This window comes from Sceloporus undulatus, chromosome 1 (assembly GCF_019175285.1).
Source record: "Sceloporus undulatus isolate JIND9_A2432 ecotype Alabama chromosome 1, SceUnd_v1.1, whole genome shotgun sequence".
In the NCBI taxonomy this organism is placed as follows: Eukaryota; Metazoa; Chordata; class Lepidosauria; order Squamata; family Phrynosomatidae; genus Sceloporus; species Sceloporus undulatus.
Window position 1 is genome coordinate 282,687,115 of NC_056522.1, and position 22,001 is coordinate 282,709,115.

General features: G+C 39.0%; 1 protein-coding gene across 1 annotated transcript in view; it reads right to left on the bottom strand.

Annotated features, from left to right (window-relative positions):
- Positions 1-22,001, bottom strand: part of SPON1 (spondin 1) — a 433,156-nt gene that overhangs the window by 257,290 nt on the left and 153,865 nt on the right. Inside the window, exon 6 of the mRNA XM_042474844.1 lies at positions 12,713-12,861. Coding sequence (XP_042330778.1) covers positions 12,713-12,861 — 149 coding nt within the window. The remainder of the gene's footprint in view (positions 1-12,712; positions 12,862-22,001) is intronic.

Here is a 22,001-nt window from a genome sequence, read left to right on the forward strand (position 1 = left end):
TCCATTCTCCTCCTGGCAGTCCATGGCTGGGAATGGGAGCCCAAGGCTTTATGGGCTGACGCCCAAGCTGAGTTGGTCTGGGGCTGGAGAAGGGGGCAAGATGTTAAAGAGCTGTGCCAAAGAGCCACAAATGAGCCACAGTGGCAGCGGCTATGGCAGCTTTTCCACAGAGCAAAAAGAAGCCGCAAAAAGTGGCTCTTTGGCACAGCGTTGTGGACCTGCCAGATTGGGGGTATGGCATGTGGTTACCATGTCCCCAACCCAGCACTTCCAGGGGAAGCACAGAGCCACCTCTTAGGGGCAGTCTGTCCAGCCCCTAGACATTCTTAATGTTCCACACATCTCACATAGCTTTATTGCCATCTCATATGATGATCCATTTGGGCTTTGGAATTTTTTATTTCTTTAAGATTTTCTCTTATTTGTTACAAAATAAGCATTGTTATTAGAAGCATGCTAGGTTTCAGTTTGGTGGCGTGTTCAACCACACAACTGACTGAGAAGCTTCCTTCTAAACATGCAGTGATGTAGACTCGTGTCAGTTGACTCAGACTCAAGTCAGACTCATGTTGCTTCAATGACTCAACTTGGACTTGACTGGCAATAAATGACACACTGTATATTTTTAGGAACTGACTTGGTGATGTCATTCATTTCAAGCATCAGGCAAGACTCACCCACAAAGCATAGGGTGTATTTCTCAGAAGGGAACAGCAAATGTGCATTGAGTTTGAAGTAGAAAGATCCTTCTGATGCTTTTGAAAATCTGTAGAGGGCTCCTCTGATGTGAAGTGAGGACAGGCTGTCAAGCAGACCTCAACTGGCACCACAAGCCTAGCCTCAACCACCATTTCAAGACTTAACACATTTGCTGTTCCCCTCTAAGAAATGTGTTAAAATTCGCTCATAGACTTGAAACTTGAAGGTCAAAATTTCAGACTTGGACTCAACAACTTGAATACATTCCTGTAAACATGTAATTCAGGCCCTATTTTAACATGATGTCATGTATTTAAAAATCTCTGATCAAGTTCAGGGTTTACCTGCAGCACTAGTACCCCTTCAGTGGAGATCCTGTTAAAATTACTTTTTTGGACTACAGCACCAAGACTTACACATGGGGTATTTGGGGGCTTGCAGCCCAACAAATAACTTCTCCAAACTCTGTTCCAGCATGTTAATGCTGCAAAGCTAAGCACAAGCACCCTGATTTAAAGGTCTTGCTCACTCTGTGCTACTCTCTACAGCAAGCTTGTATTTTAGTTGTTACATTTCATCTGGATTTTCTATGAGCAGAAAATAAGATATCATGAAAATATTTTTGGGCTTTCAAACAGAGCTAAGTACATACAGTGGTACCCCGGGATACGAATGCGCCGGGTTACGAATTTTTCGGGATACGAAAAAATCCCATAGGGATTTATTGCTTCGGCTTACGAAGGTTTCTTCGGGTTACGAAAAAACCGCGGCGCTATTTTCCGCCACCGGAGGGCAGCAGAGAGCTATTTTTCCATTAGCGCCTATGGGAATTCGGCTTACGAAGGTATTTCGGGTTACGAAATTAACCGCGGAACGAATTAATTTCGTAACCCGGGGTACCACTGTATTTCACAGATTTAGGCAAGGATCCAGTAGGATTGCTCCATTAACAAAATTGATTCTCTTAGAGAAAGCAGGAGGTGGACATTTCCCATTTCCTCTCAGGAGCCACTTCCAATGCACCCTCAAGAGGAGGGGAAGAAAGCCCATAGCTTAAAGCCATTAGCTTTATGTTATATTTAGGCTCTAACCTGCAGTGTTGATTTTAGGCCTCAACTTGCCTCACTGAAGTGATTTTTTAAAACAACCTACAAAGCATCTTAACTAAGGACAGAAATAACAAAATGCAGGCATCTTACAAACATCTCTATTTTTTCTCCTGTTTGCTATGCAACATTTTACCTGATGAAGAAGCCAGTGGAGCTTCGAAAGCTTGCAAGAAGTATATTGTGCTTTTCAGTCGGCCAATAAAGGTATCACTGTTTGGTCGATTTTTGTTTGAATTTACTAAATGGCCAACACGGCTACCCCCCCCTCCCCATGCCCCATGTAGCCTACAAAGCAGTAGTTCTCAGCTTAGGTCTGGGTGAGCTGCAGATATTGTTACTCCTAGAGTCACCTGGAGCCACCTGTAGTAAACCAGAGTGGTCACTGGTATATCAAGGTTTGACCACATAACACCTGTGTTAAAATCTCTTCACTGGCTGCCGATTAGCTTCCAGGCACAGTATAAGGTGTTGGTTATTATCTTTAAAGCCCTACATGGCTTGGCCCCAAGTTACTTAAATGAATGCCTCTCCCTACATAATCTGCCCCACTCTTTCTGAATAACTGGGAAGAACCAACTAAAATTACAAACAAGTAGATTAGTTTCAACTTCCCAAAGAACCTTTATTGCAGCTGCTCAACAGCCTTCCGGAAGAGACCTCTCTTATTACCTCCTTTGATGCTTTTAGGAAGGCAGTTAAGACAGATCTCTTCCGATGAGCTAATCCACCCGACCTCATATAAGAAATACTGTTTCTTCCTTCCTTGAATCTGTATATTTCCATTCCACTCTAGATTTTTGATAGAACTGGTTTTAACAAATAATTAGTTAATTTTTATTGGAAATTATTATTGTGTCTTGTATATTTTATTGGGTTGTAATCCTGCCTTGATCCACCTGGGAGAGGCGGAAAAATATAAATAAAATTTATTTATAATTTATTTATTAAATTGTTATTTATTAAAGCTGGGGCTTCTGGGAGTTGAACAACACACGAAGTAGAACTCTTCCTTCAGAACAACTATGCCAGTTACTGGGAAAGGACAAGTACAAGTACCAGACATGGAGTTGTTGTGCCATCGGATGCATGCTGCCTTGCAGGAATGTCTTCTTCCCCAGTTAAACACACTGGAGGTCAGGTAAACACTTTGAAAACAGACTCTTTTTTTATGAATTTTGAACAACAGTATCATCAGTACAGCCAGTGTGGTGCAGTGGTTTGAGTGTTTATGTTTTTTGTTTAATTTATATTCAACCTTTCTCCAAGCATAAAACCCAAGGCAGTGTTGCACCAAGACATCCGGGAGACCAAGGTTCAAACTGCCACTCAGCTATGGAAATCTACAGATTGGGTAAGTTACACATTTTGGATTTAGAGGAAGACAATGTCAAACCTCATCTAAATAAATCTTGCCAAGAAAATCTCATGATAGATTCATGTTGGTTGTTGTATTTTCAAGTTGTTTCTGATTTATGGATGTACTGATGATGACCCCAAGGTGATCCTATCATAGGGTTTTCTTGGCAAGTTTCATTAGAGAGGGGTTGCCATTGCCATCCTCTGAGAGTGAGGTTCACCTTAGGGTTACTATAAGAAAGGAATTAATTGAAAGCGTGCAACCACCACAACAATCATTAATACAAAGGAAGCTCCCAATAAGAAACTACATCATTTGAATATATGGTGCATGATTTTAGTATAGTTGTGACATATTAGTAAAAACAGACCTCAGCAGGGAGAGGTCTTTTGCCATTTTTCATTATTTTACTAAAAAATAAACTTTAATATTTTTAGTAGTTATCACGGAAGCCATTGGAGAGATCACAGAGGTAGAGGTCAACATTTTTATATGGATTTCTTTGTGAATCAGTTAATTTACAAAAGAAATGCTTAAAACTGTTATTGTGTCTGCTGTACAGAAATTCACACCATTTTAAAACAAAAAAGTGACAAATATAAAGTTTAAATATAATGATTGTTAAATTATCAGTCTTCTCTGACTGGAATGATCTACAGAAATCATTAATTATATCTACTGTAAAGAGTGGACTTAGAGATGAAAGTGAAACACTTCTAATGCCATTACTTTGATACCATCTTTCTTATTCAAAATTTAATATATATGTTACTGTGATAGATAAAAAGTGTTTCACTTGCCTTTTCTTTACTATCACTCCCCCTCCCTCTTGAAACTTTCCATCATAGGAATCTAAAGTGAGGACAGTTATTGCTAAGTCAACTATAGTTTTTCCCAAGAATTGTCCACCCTCCTTTTAAAAAAGTAAATGGATTAAGGTTATAGATGTCTGTATTTTAGTGTCCTGAACTGTCAAGCTACACAAAGAATAAGTAAGATTAAAAGTGCTAGGTGTGACCTTTTATGTTCCTGAACTTTTTCTTCAGCTATAGATGTTCAAAAGGAAAATTTCAAACATCTAACTAGGAGATATAGTTAGATCTCTGGAGCTGGTATTGACCTACTTTTCTGTTTAGATATTGATTGTTATCTAAAGCATATGAACAGAATGTCTTAAGCAGTGGTTATATTAATAAAATTCCAGTAGCCTGGCTTTGCTAGATGGTATAAATTAGGGCTAGTCTATATGTAAGAATATTATGCAAATTGCTGTAGATCTTTGCACATTCACATCGATAGTAAATTTTCTTCTCTTTCCTATACAAATTCACATCTATCCACATCTATTCACTCTCCTTTTCCTGAAAATGTTCAGCCATACAAATCCATGTGGAGTCATCCATTTCCATGCAATGCCACACATGTGATAATGTGCATTTCTGCAGATTTCCACAGATACACTAGTACAAATCATGAATCTCTTTTCTGGGATGTTTAAGAGGTTTTTTTGGGGGAGAGCCCCAGCTCCTGAGAACTGTGATTGTCTGGATCACATCCTATTGACTGGAATAAGGAGTATTTTAATTGTGTAGACTAGCCCTTAGTCTCCACCAATCTAGCACCCTCCAGAGGTAGGGGATTTTATCTGCTATGATTCCTCACCAATCCCCACCATATTTCCTTGGATAAAATGAAGTTGCAGTACAAACTACTGGCAGGATTCTGACTGGGGAAAGCTTATTTACCTCTGACAAAAGCCTCCAAATATTTACATTTTCTTTAAATGAGAAGTGAGGTTCAGGGAAGATAAAAATATCGGGATGTATCCACTGATGAATTTCAAGCAGCTAGGAAGATCCCAACTCACTGCTTCCTGTTGAGTTTATATTTCAAATTAACTCCAAGAAGCAATGCACTGTGGTCTGTACTAGAAGACAACATCCAAAGGATTCACAAGACCCTGGTGTAAAAAAATGAAATAAAAGTTTTCAACAATTAAAAACATCTGAATTTATCACAATTTAGAGACAAACGATGGCCCGAAACAAACAGGCAGACAGAGGTGGCTTCTAGCCACTTGGGAGAGTTGGGAATTGGGGGCATTGCATTACAGTGATTCTGTTCCTATTGCTCAGGCAGATTCCAGACGGTGATGCTGGGAGGTAGTTGCTCTTCCAAAAGAGAGCTAAAATCTGGTGTCCCTCAGGATGCCATTCTGTCTCCTATGCTATTTAACATTTACACGAAGCTGCTAGGTAAGATGATCCAGAGACATGGGGCAGGGTGTTATCAGTACGCTGATGACCCAGATCTGCTTCTCCATGTCTCGGACTGCTGCAGTGACTAAGGAAGGCATCTCTCCTCTGAATGAATGTCTTAAGGCGGTAATGGACTGGATTAGGAAAAACAGACTTAAACTGAATCCTAATAAGATGGAGGTACTTGCCATGGGGACCTCTAATCCAGGTATGGAGATATGTCAACCAGTTCTGGACGGGGTCACACTTCCCCTAAAGGACTATGTTCGCAGCTTGAGGGTGCTCCTGGACTCATCACTTCAGTTGTCATCACAGATAGATGCAATTGTCAGGACTGTCTGCTATCAACTTCGGTTGATACATCAGTTGCTATCCTACCTGGAGCTGGGGCCCTAGAAATGGTTGTACACATGCTGGTAACCTCTCATCTCAATTTCTGCAGTGCGCTCTACATAGGGCTACCCTTGTGCCAAGTGCAGAAGCTTCTACTGGTCCAAAATATGGCAGCCAGATTGGTTACTGGTAAATCCAGATTTGACCATTTAACACCTATTTTAAAATCCCTCCACTGACTGCCAATTAGCTTCTGTGCATAGTACAAGGTGTTGGTTATTACCTTTAAAGCCCTACATGGCTTGGGTCCAGCCTACTTGCGAGAACGCCTCTTTCCATACAATCCACCATGCACATTCAGATCCTCTGGGAAGAACTTATTGCTGCCAAAGAAGACCAGGTTGGCTGTGACTTCCCAGAGGACCTTGTCAGCTGCCACTCCAAAAATTTGGAATGGCCTGCTGGAGGAGATCCATCATATCACCTCTCTTGATGCCTTTAAAAAGGTGATCAAGACAGATCCCTTCTGGCAGGCCTTCCCAGACTGACATCCCACTAAAAAGAATCACCCCTTCCACCCCAAGTCATCTTGCTCCTATTCACTATTTTTAAATTGTTCTAAATTATTTCTATTGACTAATTTGTTTTGATTATTATGTTGAGGGTGGAGGATTGGAAGGTTGGAGGAATTGGGTAATGTTGTTGATTGTTGTATTGTGTACTTAATTTTCATTGTAACCTGCCTCAATCCGTAGGGAGAGGTGGGATATAATAATAATAATAATAATAATAATAATAATAATAATAATAATAATAAATTGTTGTTGTTGTTGTTAAATGCCGCATGCCCCTGGAAACCACCCAGCGCTACGTCAGGGCACCTAAAGTGGCCCAAAAGCAACTCAAAAGGAGAGGCTCTTTTCCACTCCTTTCCACTGTCCATTTGGGACTGTAGCAGGAGGTGCCCTTGGGGCCACAATGTGTATTTGCCGTGATTCCGATGTGATCAGGCTGGGAGCAGATTCTGGCCTTCCTGCCTGTCTGTTTTGCCCCTATGTTGAATATACTGTATGCTTAGATTCATCTGGCTTTATAGTAGCTTCACTTTCTGGAAAACCTACTTGGATTTTGTTTTTATAAACTCTGAAAAAAACAGTCCTTTGACTGTGGTTTCCTTTGAATGAGGAGAGAACTAAATCCCTTTTGATTAAAGAGAGGAATATCTCTGAAATACAATTTTCCAAGTTTTCCATTTTTCCAGTAGTGAGTTTGTTCTCTCCCATTTCTGCTTCCATCCATTTGATAGTTATTTTTTAAAAATTAGCAGTGCAAAAATATGAATGGATTTTGTTTGGTGAGGAGGAGTATTTTCCCCCTAATACTCAAATTCTTGCTGCATTTTGGCCTAATATTTATATGCACTCTAGTGTAACACAAAAAGGTGGCAACCTTGGAGACTGTTCCTACCTCCAAAAAGAGATGTTTGGAAAAGAACAACCACTCCCCATTATTGCTACCTTCTCTCATCTTTCCTCACCAGGTTTCCTTATACCACTTTCCCCCTTCACCTTCTTTCCATACCAAAGACCATCTCTTCTGGCAGGCTTATCCAGATGAATGATGGATAATAAATGTGTATTATTTTAGTATGTGTATATCTTATTTGTGTTTTTAGCTTGATGTGTGTTTTAAACTGATGTGTTTTAAATTATGCTGTTTGTCAATTGTTGTTGTCCCCCACTTTGATCCATGGAGAGAGGTAGGTAAGAAATAAACTGTTGTTGTTGTTGTTGTTTTGAAGGATTTCAAGGGGCACCAGTGCCTTCACTTGGGTCTCCGCTTACACACTCTCTATTTCAAGTTACACTTGCTGAATGTAGTCACTACTTTTTTAAAAAGCAGAAAATAGTTTAGCAAGTAGTGAGGGGAAAGAAGAGAGGGTGAGAGGTGCAGCAGAGGATGAGTGATTTGAGGGAAGAGAGATGCTGCAGCATGAGATGGGGGAAGGAGGAAAGGGAGTAGAGTTGGCAGCGTTTAAACTGGTGAGGGCTCCTGTACCTTTAATCATTGCTCATCACACAACCATGTAACAAGCAACATTGGATGAAATTCCCTCTTCTACACAACTATTAAAGATTTAGGACCTCTCTCCAGTTTGGTAACACTAGAAGGAAGAGTGAGAACTATTTGCAGAATACAGGAAGCAAGGGAGGAAGGCATTGATGAAGGAACAGGATGAAGAAAAGGGAGAGCAAAAAGGTGAAGAACAGGTGAAAGATGCTGAAGCAGAGGGCAGACGTGAGAGAGAAACATGGCAAAGGGGAAAGATCCAGAACTACATATGGATGGAGCCATATATTCTTTGTGGCTAGGATCTACCTAGGTGCTTCTGAGAGACACTTTCCCTATCGCTGCAGCTTGCCATGTTCTCTAATAAGCTTCTCCAGGTGGCTGAAAAAGCCCTATGAAGGACTACAGAGATACATAAGGGTGGGGTGAAGGATGGGAGACCCAACACTACCATGAGTTTTACATACTGTAGTCTTGTATTTTCTAGTTATGGCTTTAGTGGCACCCATTATGCATCTGTAGCAAAGGAAAGAAGTCACACTAGAAGAACAGTATCTCACTCTAATGGGCAAACATTACCTTCTGGGCATACACAAACATTTCTTGCTTAGCAAAGCACAGTTGGTTGAGACCAGGACATTTCAATTATTCATTTATTTCACATTTGATATATGAAAACGAAATCCCCATTTAAATTCATGCCGGAAAGTATTAGCTCAGGACACATTTAGCACAAAACCCTAGTATCGCCTGAGGGAATACTCCTGGATAAAAAACCTCTGTTGCTTGAATCACAGACAGAACCCTTCTTGAAGATAACGAGAGCCACATACACATGTCAAATATTAGAATTTAGCCCAGGGGAGGTCAAGCAGTGCCTTCAATTGCCATTTGCATTTCCCTGTTCTGCCATTTTATGTTGCTGATTCCGCAGCCTTCATTTTTATTTATTTTTTTTCTACAGCACAGTGAATAATTTTCTTGATGTCTTCCTTTACTTCTGTCATAAAAATGCAAAAGAAAGCCATTCCTGAAGGCAGGCTTCTTACACATGGGGGATATTGGTCATGTTATCCAGAAAAGGGGACATTGTTCATAACAAAACCTTTGGTCAATAGAATTTTGCACTCTTGACCCATATAGCATAAACCCAATTGTGTGATCTCTTCCCTACCACACTTAGAGTTGAAAGAGTCACCCCAAATATGCTTCCTGTTATTTACCACAGTGATGAGGAGATAAACATATAATTTCCATTAGGCCTAAACAAGCTAGATGTGAGATAAGGGATTTTCCCAAACATGAGTCACACACTGGTTATGAAGACCATTTCACACAATGTAATTATATCACCATGATTTCACTGCCATGGCTGCATTCTACGGAATCCCAGGGTCCTCAATTTGGTGAGCTACTAAAGCTCTCTGGGTGAGAAATCTAAATATCTTCTCCTAAACAGAAAATCGCAGGATTCCATAGGATGTTGTTATGGCAGTTAAAGTGGGATCATAGCATTTTAACTGTGCAATGTGAAAGGGTCCTGAATCTAACTTTCATAAGAAAGTCTACTTGCCACAATCAACCACAATAACATTAACAACTTAATCAATTTTGTAAAAATATTGATTCCTGCTTTCTATCTGTGTATTTTAAGTTGCAAAAACAGTTTAACTGTTTGTTTTAAGTTGTTTTTAAACTGTAGTTCAATTCCATTTGGATGTTTGCCATTTGTATGCTTTAGCTATATTGCATTTTAATGTATAAGTCTTCTTGAGTCCTTGTCCCAAAGAGAAAAGGAATATAAATAAAGTTAACAAAAACAACAATAACAATGAGCACCACTAGAGGTTGGGAAGATATGAATATCATCATTGCATTTTCCTGGTTCCACGTTTGATTACTATGGACAAGGAAAAACACGAAGTTTGGTATATAAACAATACACGATCACTGTATAGCAAGGCCAAGTACAAACAAAAATATACAAGATTCCTCAGTGTATTTGGTGCAGAATAATCTTAAAAGAGACACAGTCTGTGTCCTTCTCAAACGGAATGCATGGATTTAAAATAATGAGAGGAGCCAAGCTCATTGAAACAGGCCAGAATTAATCATTCAATAGCATTTTTATTCATATTGGTTTTCCTTTCAAACTAGATGAAACTGAGAAGAGCCTAGAAAAGTTTTAAAAGAAAACCCTGTAACTCCCAAGGTTTTTATTTTTCATAGATTCATAGAATTGGAAGAGATCGCAAGGGTCATCCAGTCCAACCCCCTGCCATGCAGGAAATCTAAATCAAAGCATCCCTGACAGATGGCCATCCAGCCTCTGTTTAAAGACCTCCAAGGAGGGAGATTCCACTACACTCCAAGAGAGTGTGTAACACTGTCAGACAGCCCTTACTGTCATGAAGTCCCTCCTAATGTTGAGGTAGAATCTCTTTTCCTGTAGCTTGCATCCATTGCTCCGGGTCCTAGTCTCTGGAGTAGTGGAAAACAAGCTAGCTCCTCCTCAATATGACATCCCTTCAAGTATTTAAACAGAGCTATCATATCACCTCTTAACCTTCTCTTCTCCAGATTAAACATCTCCAGCTCCCTAAGTTGTTCCTCATAGAGCATGGTTTCCAGACCCTTCACCATTTTGGTCGCCCTCCTTTGGACACGCTCCAGTTTCTCAACGTCCTTTTTAAATTGTGGTGCCCAGAACTGGACACAATATTCCAGGTGGGGCCTGACCAGAGCAGAATAGAGTGGGACTATTACTTCCCTTGATCTAGACCAGGGGTAGGCAACCTGCGGCCCACGGGCCAGATGCGGCCCGGCGAGGCCTTGGGACCGGCTCCAGCCCAGTCCTGCCGCCGATTGCTGCCGAGGCCTTTGGCCTCTCGCGCGCAGGGGAAAGGGGGGCAATTGTCTATAAATGCCTCAGAAACATGCATTTATGTTAATATTTTTTAAAAAATCAGCAAAATTTTTTGCGTGTCCTCCACTTTTTTAAAAAAAGTGTCCACCATTTGAAAATGTTGTCCTACATTTGTCCTGGTTTATTTATTTATTTAAATTTTTTTAAAAAATATTTAATTCTTTATTTTTTGGCTTCGGCCCCCCCAGTTGTCTGAGGGACAGCAACCCAGCCCCTGGCTCAAAATGGTTGCCTACCCCTGATCTAGACACTATACTTCTATTGATGCACCCTAAAATCGCATTGGACTTGTTATCTGCTGCATCGCACTGTTGACTCATGTTCAATTTGTGGTTTACTTGGACTCCTAGATCCCTTTCACACGTAGTCTCATTCAGCCAGGTTTCCCCATCCTATATCTGCGCATTTCATTTTTCCACCCTAAGTGCAGTACCTTACATTTATCTGTGTTGAAATTCATTTTGTTAGCTTTGGTCCAGCTTTCCAATCTATTAAGGTCATTCTGAAGTTTGATCCTGTCCTCAGGGGTATTAGCTACTCCTCCTAATTTGGTGTCATCTGCAAATTTGATAAGTATGCCCCCAATTTTGTCATCCAAGTTATCGATAAAGATGTTGAATAGCACTGGACCCAGGACAGACCCCTGTGGGACCCTGGCCACTTCTCTCCAGGATTAAAAGGAGTCATTATTGAGCACCCTTTGGGTTTGGCCGGTCAACCAATTACAAATCCATGTAACAGTTACATTGTCTAGCCCACATTTCACTAGCTTGTTTGCAAGAATGTCATGGGGAACCCTGTCAAAAGCCTTTTTGAAATCAAGATATTTTGGGGGGCAGGGGGAGAGACAACTTCTGAAATTTCATAGCCAGTATGACCACATTTCTACCAGTTCCATTGATTCAATAAGTCTGTTCTAGTTGAGAATAGCAACTGAATTTAGGCCTGGGAATAATATTCTAAGAAGTAACTTTTCCAAGCTCTGAGATGGAGGCTGATATTTCCTTTAAGAATCATGCATTAAATTTTAAATACAAGCCCCACCACTTGCCCAACTTTTTTTGAACGGACTGAATGAAGCATCTTGTCAACATCTTCAATGTCCACAACTTCAGGTAATCCAATACAGTCCAGTCCAAACACCATCAGTATAAATCCCCTTCTTGGTCTACCAAGAACTCAGCCAACAGTTGCCACACTTTCCAATTTCTCTAACAAATATGACTATTTTGGCTGTAATACCATATAAAGCATGTGCTTTGTTTCCGCATACAACCATTCTACTGTATCTAACATTGTATAAGTTAGAGGAAAATTATTCAAGAGTTTAAGACTGAAGTATCTATTTTTTTTAGAATCAGATTTATCCACTATAAGCCTATCCATATTTGACATCTGTTCCTAGAACTCTTACATCCAATCGAACATCCCACTTTTATTTCCACTCAGAAATCTGACTTCACTCCAACCCAGGAGGGAGTTGTTTGGTAATTCATATGCCATTCTAATTTCTCCCTGCATATTTTGCAGATGCTGTGGCACATTTACACAGTAAGTCTCCATTGATCTCAGAAAGTTGATCATTTACAGATGCTGTACACCACCTGCACATTAAATTCCCATTGATTTCAAAAAAATGAATGCTAAGGAAGCTGTGCAGCAAAATCCTAAACAGTCCCAAGTCATTTTTACAATCAAAGTGTCTGGCTCAGTGTTTCATTAGGAAGAGAATGAATCAAATGTGGCCTTTAGTGAATGTTCAATTACCAGGCTAAATCTCAAAATCATTAACCAGGAAAACTTTAACTACTTTGTTAAGGTTTGCTAGAACAGAGATCAAGAATCAAAATAACTTCAAGATCTTTCAAATCTATCTCAATTAAATGCTTTCACCTACTTGCAGGTATGTTTGAACAAGACATGGGCTTTTCTTTATTTTAATTGATTAAATTGCAATTACCTGTTGCCGAATTTCTTCTTCCATTTTTACAGGTGATCCCAGCTCTGCAACTTGCTTAACTCCTTCACTTGCATACCCTCCATATTCCCAAAGCACATAATTCTTTGAATGAGATCCACCAATGATTGCAGACCAGTGGTTGGCTCGTCCTTTATTGAAAAGCATAAAGAATCTATTAAGCACTATGGCACAAGGTATAAGAGATTTTTGCCTCTGTAGAAGTAAAACTTTCCTACTGAAAATAGACATTGTTGGCTCATTTTATAAGCCATCTTTTAAAACACACTTTGGAAAGTGGCTGAATTGGTGTTAAGCTTCTATAGACAACAGTCCCATTTACATATTACCCATTAGAGTATTTCAAGAGTATTCTTGCAAATAATTTGATAAATGACAAAGAAGGGCATTCAGCGGAAGAGAGAGATAAGAGCAGATGTACTAAGTAAGATGGGAATAGAGGAGGAGAAATGGGAGAAGGAAAACATGGAGAAGGGAAGAATAGATTATGGAAAGGAGGAATTGAGAAGTAGTATTAATGTAATGTTGAAACAAAGGTGAATTCTAATTAAGTTGAACTATGGAATATAAAGTCTACTTCACACAGAGGTTTTTTTCCCTAAATGGAAAAAATGTATTTTTCTGTGTGTTCATTTAAACAGGACACTAGTGAATGCACTGACTAAAGTGCTTTTTTGAGTATTTTAGAAATGTACCCAGTGGGATTTGAACTGTGAACGTGTTCAACACATTTTTTCCTGTCATGGAACATATCACAAGTATATAAATGTATGGCTTTTCAGCTGCAAGTTATGTCTGTATCTGTGCTCAATCTGGGAGACATAGAAATGACTATGCCCTAAAACTAAATACTAGTTCCAACTGGTGCTGAGCTGTTATATCAGTGGGAACGTCTGGCTTGCCATTTAAAAAATGACCCAGTAGGTAGTTCAGACTACCAATAAGATTCAGTGTGTGCTATTGCATGGCTTCAAGCCACCTGTCAATTTATGTTAACCCCCTGCATTTCATAGGGTTTTCTTAAACAAAGAGTACTGAGAGGTGGTTTCCCATTGCCTTCCTATGAAATATACCCTACAGCACCTGGTATCCCTTGGCAATCTAAGTACAAAATGGTGTTTAAAAAAGAAGAACGTCAGTGAGGCAACAAATATATTAATCAACAGATTTGCCCCAAGAATGTGGGCGACCACTATAGAGCACAGCTTGGAAACATGACACTTTGGGATAATAAGTGTTGGCAGTTAACATGGTCACTGTGACCACTTTGAAAGGGGTTTTCTAGTAGTTGTAGTCCAAAAAGCAACTTTTCTAGGCTCTGGTTAAGCAATCCAGGTCACCTTGCTGTTTTCCTGCCTGCTTGTGCTTTACAGTACTTTGGAGGTGGTTGAGAAGTTCAGCCTCATGTTACTTTTGTTGCTTACACCTTGTGCTTGGTCAGCAGTTACAGACTGAACTAGTGCTATTAGTGTTCAGCAGCTGTCTTGCTGTCCCTGCAGGCCCGTTCCACTCAGTCCCAAACTGGGCCACAAAGTTTTAGTATAAAGGAGGCCTGCTCACAAAATTGAAAATGCACATGAGAAATAAATGGGAAGGAAAATGAAGGCTATTTCCTCCTTTATTAGGGTGAGGAATCAGAAAGAGTTATTTAAGAAGAAGGCAAGCAGAAAAATTAGAATAAGCATATTGGCATAAACAATAGGGGACAAACAGAAATGATGGCCATCCAAAGCAAAGAAATGCAAACAGAAACAGCAGAAAGTGAAACACAGAATTGACAAAAGGCAGCATGAGAAAAGGAGGAAGAATGAGCAAGTTCAAAGAGATCACAAATGAAATGAAAGTCCATTATCAAAACATCACTGAGGAAATCACATATATAAAACAAAGAAAAGGATTACTGTACATATGCTAGTTTATGATACATTCCAGAAACAAATGAACGCATCTTAAGATGTTCTCTATCTTCTTAAGGAATAAATGGTCCCATCTTTATCATAGCTAGAAAGTATTAAGACTTGTAGGGTGCTCTGGACTATATAGCTTTTGTGTTTATCACTGTTTTAACCTTTTTGTGGAGATATTATGGCTCCTACGTGCCTCATGCAGATAACATCAGCAAAGTATTGTACTGCTAAGAGCATGACCTATGAGCCTGGCAACCCATGAATTCCTTGCATGTGATCCCGCCATAAGATCCACCTATCCTGCTGTGGCAGGGTTGTAGCTGCTTAATCCTGTGTTCTCCGACTTTCTCAGCAGCTTTTAAAATGCCCTAGTTTCTCTCTCTTCTTCTTCTTATTCCCCCCCTTCATGCTCAGCTTACCTCATATGCTGCTAATTGAGGTCAATATGCAAAAGAAATTTGCACTCAACCCAGCAGGAAGGAGGGGAAATTCCCCTTCCCAGTAGGCTCTGTGAAAAGCAAACTGCTGCACCCTCACCAACATTTGAAAAAAAATCTAGATTTGAAAAAATCAGAGAGAGAGTCCTGCCAGTTGGGACAGGTTCATTCTTGAGAAGATCCCTTTTGAATAACAACACTCCTGGAACTGTGTATCAGGTACTTTCTTAATGTCTTTGGACGGTGAAAATAATCCAGGTAGAATCTGGGTAGAATCTTTGTTGTTCACATGCATTTTAAAGGCATCCAGATAAGTTTTGGAGACCCTACCAAAAATGCACTTAACCTGGGATAATTGATGCTGAGTTTTTCTAAGAGATTTGCATTCTTGGGTGTGTGAATAACCAATGTGAATAGACCCAGGATAACCTGGGATAAAACTCTGCATGTCTTGAATGTGCTTCGAATACATTCACATCTTTGACTCCATGTTTATTTGAATACTGACACGTGTGTGCAACTAAACCCACAGAGATACGCATAGACGTGGTTTCATAGTGTGAACAACAAACCCAGAATTCATTAGTGAGATTATTGGCATAGTCGTGCTAAAAACAACAATGTGTGAATGACCCAACCTCTAATATTCCTATTAATAAGATCAATATTGCTGGTTTAATTGTTTTCCTCTCTCTACAGTTATTTTTTATTATTATTATTTTTACAACTTCTATATACATTATATTTTAAAGCTTAGTTTTACTGGTTCTCTTTCTGCACCACCTTCCTTTTTATTTACAAATCCTCTGTGTATGACAGGGATGCACAATGCTATAGGAAAGAAACTGCAGCTTGATAGAGTTTGAGAATTAGGAGAGATTTTACTGCCCACTAACTTGGAGACATCTTTTTTTTTCTTCTACAGGTAACCATGTTCAGGTCACATTATGGGGAACCTGGGGTTTGGTCTGTTCTATCATGTGCACTGGGAAGAATTCATATAGTGGAATTGTGAGAAAGCTGTAGTTTCTAGCTGGTCTGATAGCTGGTCTGATTTTGATTACAGAATATTGTATCATATAATATTTATTGTTAATCATGCTGTGAGTACACTTGCACATGCACAACAGTATTACATTTGTTGATTTGTTTTTTCCCCTTCTTTCAAATTTTCCTAAAATCAATATGTCGGTTCCAGGCTATATTTATTATTTATACAAAATAATTTTGTATGTTCCTACACCTTCTGCAATTTTTTTGTCTGACCACTACCTTTTGATCACATTCTAATGTTGCTAAACCTCATGTGTCCCAGTTTTCAGCTGTGAAATACTGAGACATATTTCCCAGGTATGTAAAAAGGGCTTCTTTCTTAAATTTTGTTCTCCTGTATAAAATGGCAATAATGATAATGGCCTATTTCAATGGCCTACTAAATCAACTTCACTCCAGGTAACTGGGTCATGAATCATGGAGATCCTTTAAAATGTTGAGGAAGGAAGGGGGAGGCAAATAAATTCATGACATTTATTATAATAACAAAGAATAAGACTTGATCCTAAGCATATCATTTTTACTAATTGATGTTGAAAGTAAATTCCACTGAGTTCAATAGAATCCAGCTTCTCTTAGGTATATTAGGTATATTAGGATTTAAGATTATGGTCAGAGATTAAAAAAGACTTAATGAATTGGAAAAAATTACAATTATCCTTATTAGGTAGAATAGCAGCAATAAAAATGTCGATATTACTGAAAATTCTTTTTTTAATTTCAAATAATTTCTATAATAAATTCAAACAAACCATTCAAAATTTGGGAAAGAGACATATCACGTTTTATATGGCAGAATAAGAGACCAAGGATTAGATTAAAACTTTTGCAGGATGCCCAAGAGCGAGGGAGGATGTCTTTACCAAATTTACAATTATATTCTGATGCATGTAGTTTAGTATGGATAAAAGATTGGTTGAAATTAGAAGAGAGAAGGATGTTAGAATTAGAGGGAGAAGAATTGAGTTTTGGTTTTCACGCTTATCTAGCCTATGATAAAGAAAAAGCCAACCACCTAATTAATAATCACTGTGTGAGAAAGAATCTATTTAAAGTATGGAATAAATATAAAAGAAACATTATTCACAAACTCCCAATGTGGTTATCACCTCATGAAGCCATCTGTAGGAGAGAAATGATAAGGAGGGGGAAATGGTTTACCTATAGGGAATTAACTAAGGAAAAGTTGGGCAAAATAATTATAAAGACCCAAGTGGAATCGGAGAAAATAGGTTTTGATGCAGGATGGTTTGCCTATAGGAGGATCTATGAAAGAGTGATGAAAGATATAAAAGAATATGGTGAGGAAGAAAACAAAACAGAGTTAGAAACACTATTAATCAACGATCAACAAAAATTAATTGGGAAAATCTATAGAAAATTACTACAATTGGATATGGAAAATGAAACCATTAAGGACATGATGGTAAAGTGGGCTAGCTCTCTTGGTTATAATATACACTTAGAGAAGTGGGAACATGTTTGGATAAAAAGGTTGAGATACACAGCATCACAAAATATAAAAGAAAACTAGTTTAAAATGTTCTATCACTGGTACCTAACCCCAGAAAGATTAGCAAAAATCTATAAAAATAAAAGAAACAAATGTTGGAAATGCGAAGAGGTAACAGGGACATTCATACACTGTTGCTGGAACTGCAAAAAGGTAAAAAAAAATGGAAACAAATTAGAGACTTAATTAGTGAAATTTTACATATTAAGTTAGAATTAAAACCAGAAAGCTTCCTACTGAGTATATTTGATAATGAAATAGAAACAAAATACAGAAAACAACTTTTTTATATGGTAGCAATAGCGAGAATGCTATTAGCACAAAAATAGAAATCAAAGGATATTCTGAAGAAAAAGGAATGGGTATTGAAGCTAATGGAAATAATAGAAATGGATAAATTAACTCAAATAATGAGAGAGAAATCTATAGGGAATATCTCGGGGAAAATTAACCAAGAATGGGATTTAGTGTTTGAATATATGAGGAAACAATGGGGGAGCTTGTGGTACTTAACTTGATTGTAGGTTGCATTTGCTTCGAGGGTATTTTTATTTGAATATCTATTGAATAAGTATAGCATTCGTAATGGAGAAGGAAATAAGGGGTAAAGAAACAAATAGGAAGAATAAGATGTAAGTATAGTTAATAGTGAAGAAGATGATAAAATAAGAGGTGAGATAAATAGGTTGTGTACAAGAGATACGAGAAGTAACATACTACGCAAAGAGGATGGAAGTCATAGGTTTTAATTTAAATGTTGGAGGGGAGTTTGGGTGGGTGGGGTGGGGAGTAGGATATGTTGTTGTGTTATGTTATGTTGTGTTATGTATGCTAAACGATGGATATGTTGTGTTGTAAAATTTGTTAATAAAAAAAATTGAAAAAATTATTTTAAAAAAAGGATTTAACCATAACCACAATGAAATGTCATACAATCAGCTCTTTGTATCCACAGATTCTTTATCCACAGATTCAGCCATCCGTAGATTGAAAATATTCAAATAAAAATATTTTATAAAATGCAAACCTTGATTTTGCCATTTTATATAAGGGACACCATTTTACTATGCCATTGTATTTAATGGGACTTAGCCATCCATGAATTTTGATATCCACAGGAGGTTTTGGAATCAACCCCAGTGAACACCAAGGTACCATTGTACATTTTCATGCTTCTACATAAAGATGGGCAGTACATGGCTCCATAGGCAGCACTTATCCCCCAAACCATTTTTGTAAATAAATTTTGAAGTGTTCAACAGTGATGATGAAAACACAATAACAATGTAAATCTTGGCTTATTTTATTCCAGCATGCAACAACAAATAACTGCAAATGATTTCTCCCTGCTGAGCAAAATGATGTGAGTGTTCAGTTTTGATTATTTTTCACACTTTAAGGGGTTTTTTTCTTGGGGGGGGGGCAAAAACACTGCATGTGTGTGCATGCGCAAATTTGTATGGAAAGCCTTTTTTTTTGCACATCATACTGTTTTCTGCATCAAATGCTGGAATGGTTACATAACACCAGTTTCTTGCAGGAATGCATTTTCCCAAAAAGTGCAAAATTACCAATTAACAACAACCACAATGTTCTTGATGTCAATGTGTCGAGACACCTCTGTTTGTTTGATTGTTTGTTTGTATATATGCTATGACAAAACAAATGTTGAGCAATCTTTTCATCTCTGCACCACACACATTTTGTTTGTGCGGGGGAAAAAATAAGACATGCAGGAAACATTAACATTATTTTAAGTGGGTGCTTGTTTTGTCCACCACTGTACTGCTGAACTATGACAGTGTGCTATGATTGTGGAGGTGCAGTTTGGGAGGAGGGGTTTTCATTTGGTTCCTAGATACTATGAAATTGCCCCCTCTGTAAAGACTACTCGTCACACTATACCTTATTCCTAAAATCAGTATGTGGAGTACTGAATCTTTAAGGTGGCAGCAGGTTGTTTTGCAGCTAAATGCCTATTTCAGCCCCATTCAATAAACTGTTGAGGAGAATGTCAAGAATATAAACTGAAATTACACCTCAAGCTGTCATGTATGCCTTCCAATAAATAATTCAGCTACATTTCAGGCTATACCTTGTTATTTCAAAGTCTGAAGTGAGATTTTTAAGGGCATTCTGGATAGTGGTAAGAATGAGCTTTAACAATTACAGTGATATTAAAGTACACTTTGAATGGCATGATAGTAAATAATACTTTGTAACTTAGAATGAGAAAAAAATACAACAGCAAGTGTAAGTGCTGGTGTCTTATTTATAACCAGTAATATTAAAGCTTTCAAAGAGAAAGCTTGAGCTATATTTAAAGCTTTTTTAAAAAAATCCATAGAAATCTAACAAAGCCAGCACTTTTAGACAGATTTTATTCTGGGGTGGGGGGAGCACATAGAATTGTTCCTTCAGAACATAAGAACTACATGTTCTAGATTCAGCTCTCTCTTTTCAAGCACTGCCTGGAAATTAAGAAATGACAGGACTAAGTCTTTTTAACCAGTAATTCTCCCAAATGCTCAGCATGAGAAAATTACCATAACACAGCATGAGCAAGATAATTTGGTAAAAAATCATAGGAGCCAGCCAGCCAGCCAGGACCATGTTAGGGACATGTTTCCAGTCTCATGATGACAAATGTTCCAAGTTTTTCCACAGTCCAAAGTGAATACGGTTTTGTTTCATTTAATAGTTTCACAGCTGCTGCATAATAAACAGCAGTTGTGACATGCACTTTTCATTTTTAAAAACCAGGCCATGTGGAAGGGAGGAAAAGCTTTCTGGCCTCTCAGGAATTTATAGTTACAGTTTGCTGTAGGTTGTTCTTCAGGGGTTAGTGCTGTCTCCATTAGTGTCAAAAGCTCTGGCAAAAATCCCATCTCTGGATGACAAAAAAACAAAGTGAATAATTCTTGTTAAGTCAGTACTAGTACTCAGAAATGTTCATATTTATGAAGTGAGCTTGCACAAGAATGCAAGCAACTCAAGAAAAATGGCTGTACTTTCCAGTGTGTTTTATAGCACTATCATAAAGTTTAACAATATTTAATCCTTTCCTTATTACCTGACAACTAGGCAAAAATGGTCATGATCTCTACACTATTATTTGTAAGTCTGACAGGTCTTAAGTATACAAAAAGCATTGATATGGGTATCTCATTCATCTTGGGATATAAATCATATAGAGAAGGATGATATTGGTCAAAATATACTGCAGAAATAATCCAGTTTGAGACTGCTTTAACTGCCCTGACTCAGTGCTAAGAAATTCTGGGAACTGTAGTTTGCTATGACACTAGAGCTCTCTAAGAGAGAAGGTTAAATGTCTTGCAAAACTACAGTTCCCAGAATTCCCCAGCATTGAGCCAGGGCAGTTAAAGTGATATCAAACTGGATTATTTCTGCAGTGTGTTTTAGCCCTATCTGGCTAACACAAATTTTTAAACCCATCTTTCCTAAAATGAATCCAACATCTCTCCCTTGCTTTACACAGGGCTCAAAATGTCTCTACTAACTGAAAAAGCTATTCTCTGTTCTTAGGGTTGTCATATCCTGCTTGGAGGTGGGACATTCTCAGTTTTCAACCAGGCGGGGTCATCCCGGTTTGACGACTGACCCGGGTTTTCCCCAGGTCCGTTGCTGCTGTGAGCGGCTATGGAGGCTGCTCCTGCTGCGGTTCTTGCACCGCGCGCGGGCGCACCTGCAACCCTTGTGCACGGGTGCTTACACGGGGACTGCTCGCATGTGATCGCTCGTGCAGGGCTGCTCACACGGCCACCACCAGCAACGCGGCCTTTGCTGGCCGCACACCAGTGCTTCCGCTGGCCCTGCGCGCGCCCTTGCAGGGCTGTGCGCAGAGCTAATGAGGAGGAGTTCCTCCTCTAAGGCTGGGGCTGAACAGCCCGCCCCTTCTGCAGGCTGGAGCCTGTGAGTGCTGGCAGGGGGCTGGGCTGTTCCAGCCCCAGTCTGCCCCCATTTGCCAGCCAGACTCAGAGGAGGAGCTCCTCCTCTGTTTGGTCCCCACGTGGGCTGGGCTGCAGCCTTTTGGCGCTGAGGAGGAAGATGATGATGATGAGGAGGTGGGTGCCCATTTACAGTATTTATTTTTGTTAAGTGTATTTTTAAAGTGTATTTTTTCCAATATGTATTTTGTTAAATGTATTTTTGTGTATTTTTAAAGTGTATTTTTTTCCAATATGTAATTTTCCCAAGTGTATTTTTTATGTATTTTTGGTGCTTTTAATGCTAACAAGGCTACCTTCAAGGACGTAGCTGGGGGGGGGTTGGGGGGTTGGGTCCCCCCCTATCAGGCCCTGGGGGCGTTCAAGCTCCTTCCTCCCCCCTCCCTTCCA